The sequence below is a fragment of the Notothenia coriiceps genome, unplaced genomic scaffold (genome assembly GCF_000735185.1).
Source record: "Notothenia coriiceps isolate Sejong01 unplaced genomic scaffold, NC01 NC01_scaffold00024667, whole genome shotgun sequence".
Classification (NCBI taxonomy): domain Eukaryota; kingdom Metazoa; phylum Chordata; class Actinopteri; order Perciformes; family Nototheniidae; genus Notothenia; species Notothenia coriiceps.
In genome coordinates, this window is record NW_011357368.1 from 5612290 (window position 1) to 5618289 (window position 6000).

Sequence of the window (6000 nt, forward strand, 5' to 3'; positions counted from 1 at the left end):
AGTCCAGAGCCTCTTTCAAGAAGAGGTTGAAGGGCCATCTACTAATGACCCTTGTGAGCTGTGAACCCAGATTGAATTTGATCGCATGTTGCTGATGATATTGGTGATGTTGTTAATGTTGTTAATGATGTCAGGACTTATGTCCTAAATGTTGCTGTATTATTGTTGTATTATTGTTGTATTGCTTTAAGTTTCGGACCTTTTGTCGAGAGCAAAAGCTAATGGGGATCCTTAATAAGCATAAACATAAACCCATACAGCAGATTTTTGCAGCCTGACAGAACACTGTGTGTAGTGCATCAGTACTGCAATGATTATGCAGTATGATGCAATTTGAATCAGTTCTATTGAGGACTACACACATCAAGCACTGCCACAAGACAAAAGACTTCAACAAAAAAGTGCCTCTTTTGAGACGGCTTCATGTGCCTGACAGTCATGAAAAGGGTTCAGAGACAAGAGCACCTTATAACCATCATCTCCTTTCTTTTACTTGCCAGATCAACTGTGCTAGTCCTGCTGTTGAAATGGCAGCCCCCTCTGAAGCAGCTGCCATGAGGTGTTCCTTCATGTCCTGACAGAGGAATCTTTTCTTCTATTTGCCCCCGAATTAGCATGTCACATTAATCGATCAAGCCTTTTATCCTGCCCCAGCGTGGCACCAGCCCAGCAATAACACTCATTCAGCACTTTGATGTCATGATGACACTCTGACCACCTATATACCCACAGCACACATTCAATTCCTCCTGATGTAGAGATGTAGAGATGCATGTCTACCAGCTACAAACTGAGACAGACAGACAGACAGACAGACAGACAGACAGACAGACAGACAGACAGACAGACAGACAGACAGACAGCATGTGCATCCAAGACTACACCTTAGCATCTGTCATCTACCTGAGCTGGTTGAAGCTTAGATCCAATCTTCTTGCAAACAGGCCATATGTGTCCCCAAGAAAGTCTGGGATGTCCTTGCAGTCATGTCCGATGTAGGAAATCTTTAAAAATAAAAAGAAAGAGAGACAAGTAGCAATAATACAAACACACCCCTGACATGCTAAATGGTACTGTTCATACAGAATGTATAACAATATGAATGATATAGAATGATAAAGAATCATCAGTGAACCACACAGTGAGGATGAAGGCTAGGTGCAGAAGTGTGTACTGCAGCCATGCTATTCATGTTGCAAAATAATACTTTTCCAAAACCTTTCAAATGATCATTGTACAGTCTGCAACACTTCAATATTTGTATTAAGTTGCATGTTATTGATGCATATTGGAGGCATTATGCTCTCCAGATAAATTGTAGGAGGATCCGTTAAACTGAAAGTCACTGTAACGTTGGCTACAGTGTGTCACATGACACCGGTCATAGGTATAGGAAATAAACAAATCCCCGTATACATTCAGCACTGGTAATCTCCACTTTTTAAACGATCACTGATAACGTAAGCCTGAGTAAAGCAATAGGGGCGAAGTCAGACAGAAACATTTCCCAAAACAAACTTACTTGAGTCCCATTCAAAGCGACCAACGACTCGTTATGTGCCATCACTTTCTCCTGAGGATGACAGATCGGTTTCTGTATTTTCAGGATACGCTATCTGAGTTGATATCCAAAGTTCTGCTCAGAAACCCGCTGCTGTCAACATAAAATAATGCCTATTTGTGGTTTTAGCCCGGCTACTTTGGAGAGCTACTGGCGCTTTCAAAATTGACTTTACAGTTTCCGCGTGCCGTTTGAATCAGCTGACCCACTGTTTTGCGGAAGCACCAGACTGTAAGCACGCGGACACAGTGTTTTTTAGGGGTAGAATTTGAGTGCTGCTGACTGCCTCTGGATGAATAGACAGTACCCTTCAAGCATTTGAGAAACACGTATGGTTTAAATTAAAACACCTTCACATTTTAAAGAAGACAAATGTGTTTTTTTATAACAAACTCTTAACAGCCAGGTAGACTATAGCACCTGATAAACTGCAGGAATAGCCTGCATGTTTTCAAGTGACTATACAAAGTAGCCTACCAAGAGAAGTTGTAAATATCTTCTATATCATGGTTCAAGAATCCATTTAACTGAATGTAATGCCTTAATTTGAGGTCTTTTTTTCCAGCCCACTATCACAATTTTGCTGAATTTGCCAGGGACTTTACAATCTGTATGCAGCAACAACACCCTCATTGAGTGTCGCCAAACAGCTAAAGCAGAGGTGTGTTAGCTAGACTAGTACTACTTTCGCACTGTTAGGAGTGGGATTTACAGTAGCCTACCTGAGATGCAATAACAAATAGTTATTGATGAAGATATTTGTGTGGCAAACCTAAAACAATATGGTTTTCAAAAAGCTACTAATGACAAAGCATGCGTTCCCCCTGTTGTATGAATTAATCCATGTAGCCCTGCATAATTTATATTTTTTAGAACCCTATAATGCTAAGCCCCATGTTAATCAGCTGTCTGTCTGCTTTGTCTGTTCAAAGGGTTGGTAGAGTTTTCTATCATAAAAAGTTCCAATAAAAACAGTTCAGATGTTGCCTTGATGTGTGCGTGTGACAAACACAATTCTTCTAAATGTCATTTTATTGCCAGATTAAGGCAAAGCTCTCACTGCCATATATTTCAGAATCTGAGGAAATCATATAAAAGTTATATTATCACTCACCACCAGGGGTAAATAGGAAAACAGGTTTGTTTTTGTTAGTTATAGTGCAAAGGTCAAAGACAAAACAATATGTCTGTTTCAGTGAAGACAGATGTGGAAGCAGGAGTAAAACCCATATTGTATTTGGTGACTGATTCAAAACCTATGCTCCTGTTCACCCATCCATAGTTTTGGAGTATAATATTTGAGTTTTAATTTTCCCCAAAAGGGCCGTTTAAAATGGAACATAAAATGAAATGGCAGCATGGACAGAAGAACAATAGGGACAAAACTCCTTCTTTGCTTGGTAGAATAAATCTGAAGGAATGATATGGGCTTCGCGCTTGGCATGGCAAAATAATGATACATTTAACAATATGGGCAACAAGTTTTACTTATGGTTATAGTCAATAGGCCATGGATATTACAGCAGTTAAGCTTTGAATGGTAGGCTACTAACCTCTTGATTGTAACAATATTGTATAATTGTAAACTCATGTTAGACAGACCAACCTTGATCCTAATAACATTTTTGTTTTTGGCTTTGCTGGTTTGTAAAGTAGTGCAACAATGTGTATTAACAATGACTAATTTTTAAATATTGCAAATATCTTGTGTATGTGTCTTGGTCTAGTCTAAGATTAGATTTAAAGTCACTCTGTATACATATCCTTAACTTTTTCCATATGTGGACTATATATAAACACCGTATCGGAATCTGATAGGTTAAACATATTATTTTTTGACACACTGATTCACCAAAATATTCGTTATTCATACACTCTCACACATTATATTGTTATTTTATGATCCACTGTGCTCTGAGAGCATGTCAACATACAAGCAGACTTTGCGACCTAAAGCAGCTAACTCACTGCTATGTTTACTTCTTGAAGCTAATAAGTAAATACTTGCTGTAGTGCTCTGATGAAGTATGGGGGCATACCTGCATAATCTGAGGTACATAGTGGCACTCTGGAGAGAATCATGAAGTTTGAGAACACCATGTTGTTCCTGAGCTTCACTGCATGTTGTGTGACGTCACGTGGGACCTCCCACACGCGGAAAAGCTCGCTTTCCCTCTGCAGCCTGCCGGAGAGAGAGCGTGAGCCGCGAGGGTCTGCATGGCTCCGGTCTCACTGTGCCTTGCGCCTGCAGTGCTTCACATTGTACACCATGTGAAAGCTGATGTGTTTGTGTAATGCCAAATTGTTTCGTTTAAAAAGAAGGACTGCGTCTTAAGTCGTTACAGTGTTATTTGTTATCCTCTTGCCTGTCTACGTTTTACATCGGAGCTTAGTAGGAAATGATTCCAGGTAATGTCGTCACGGACTTTCCTGTAAACCTGTTCTTCATCCTCCTCTGGGTTTTACTAAAATATGTAATACTTTATGCATGCATGTGTTTTAAAATGTTTGTATGTCTCCTATTTATTCAATTTCTGTTATCTGATATTGTAACATGTTGTGCGTCTATTAAAAAAAGTTGTTCGGTTATTGCTAGTATTTCGCCACACAGTAATTTAATAGAGTGAAAACGGACTGAAACCAAAATGATAAAAAATAACTTCCTTTAATTTACAGCTTCAAAATACCATGAGCCTGTTAAATAAAAGTGCTTTGGTAAAAGTATAAATATACTTTGAAGGTCCACTTAGGAAAGTTGTTAAATTGTGTAATTTAAATTTTAAATACACAAACACTTTTCAATGTTGATTTATATAAATAAATCATGGAAATTTGCTTTTTTTGCTCCATAGCAAGAAGACGGCACAGCATAATATAGTTAACAGTTAAACTGCAAGTCCAACCTATTTCCCCACAAGATGTACATAGTTGTATTTGCATGCAGAGAGTGATTCATAAACATGTCCGTGTTATGAAATATATAGGGATATTAAAACTTTCTATTTAAATATCATGAATTATGGTCGCAAAAACGTGTTCCCATTTAAGGGGAATGCCGAGTATTTTGGTGTCTGGTGCAGAAGCCCATTCGTCATACGGACAATAAAGAGGGTTTTCGCCTGACAGTGAAAATTTATGGTTGCCCTTCTTTGCCCTAATAACTCACATATTGTGTCACGGACTGACAGCCCTTGCAGAAAACAGCAAGCCTGTTATCAATCACACATCTTTGCATATTGTGAAACGTCCCCCCCTTTTTTTTGTCAGACAACATTGAAAACATTTAAAGAAATAGAGATGAGCTCATTTAGACTTTTGCCCCAAACTCTCACATTAAAATACATTTGCTTTTGAGCTACTGTTTATTTATAACACAAAATGATGACCTATTCATCATAGAACATATAATTAGGACTTGTTTTTTAAATTCATAGTTTGCAAAACTGTAGCCAGCCATGCAGACCAGTGTAGGCCTATAAGTAAAAGTCAATGTTTTTTAACTGTTAACTAAAAACATTTGTCTTATTGTTGTTTAACAGTCCTTTTTATTTCTTTTTTTTTGTAGTGTATTCTACTTTTTACAATGTTTGGGAATATTTTTTTAATATTATTTAACTCAGTTGCCTATAAATGTAATCCTAAATTGCGTTTGCGGCATATTATGAACTCCAATACATTGTGTGTTTTATTTATAGGATGTCGTTTTTGTTTTGTTTTCCACCAACATCATATATTTGGCCCCTTGACTGTCCACTCCAGGTTTTCTTGCTCTCCAAGTTGACCTGTCAAGCAGATTACCACAGAAAGAGATTAATGGCAGAGGCGGGTTGCAATAATAATCGTTTTGTTTGATGTGACAACTTTGATAGGCGTTGATTTACTTACAAACTGATAGGCTTTTAATTGAGCGCCTCCATCCCGATTGAGATGAAAGGAAAACCGCATTGAAAAGCTGCCCGATTGCCCTGGAGCCTCAATACTGATTAGCCATCTCAGCGGTGAATAGTTCAAGGCATTTTAAACTTCTTTTCTCAACGGCCTGACAGACCATTCCTCTTCTTTTCTTTCTCCCTGTCCGCTTCTCCACCTCTTAAAGAAAATAAATCATTTTCATTGTATGTAAATAAAATCGAGCTGACATCAATATAAAATGTCTGGATTTCTTTTTGTCCCCTGTCTTTGTTATTCTTGTTGCAGATGACAGTGTGCCCGAGGCAGATGACAGGTTTTAACAACACAATAGCAGATGCGTTTAGCCGAAATGGACAGGGTTCTGTTTTGAGAGACCGTGATGTTTCACCGGGTTGTTGCACATTATCATTTCTGAATGAGAGTTTACCCTTCAGGTTGTTTAAACTAACGCATCTCGGAAGGATACGAAACATTAAATAAAGTTGAAAATGTTCATACTAATATTTTTTTATTGTTAACTTTCTATT

At 38.1% G+C, this 6000-nt stretch overlaps 1 protein-coding gene across 1 annotated transcript in view; it reads right to left on the reverse strand.

Annotated features, from left to right (window-relative positions):
- lrmda (leucine rich melanocyte differentiation associated) overlaps nt 1–1750 on the reverse strand; it is a 190939-nt gene extending 189189 nt beyond the window's left edge. The window contains exons 1-2 of the mRNA XM_010782770.1: nt 1523–1750; nt 904–1004 (exon numbers count right to left, since the gene is read on the reverse strand). Coding sequence (XP_010781072.1) covers nt 904–1004; nt 1523–1564 — 143 coding nt within the window. The 5' untranslated portion in view covers nt 1565–1750. The remainder of the gene's footprint in view (nt 1–903; nt 1005–1522) is intronic.
- Between the last annotated feature and the right edge of the window lie 4250 nt (nt 1751–6000).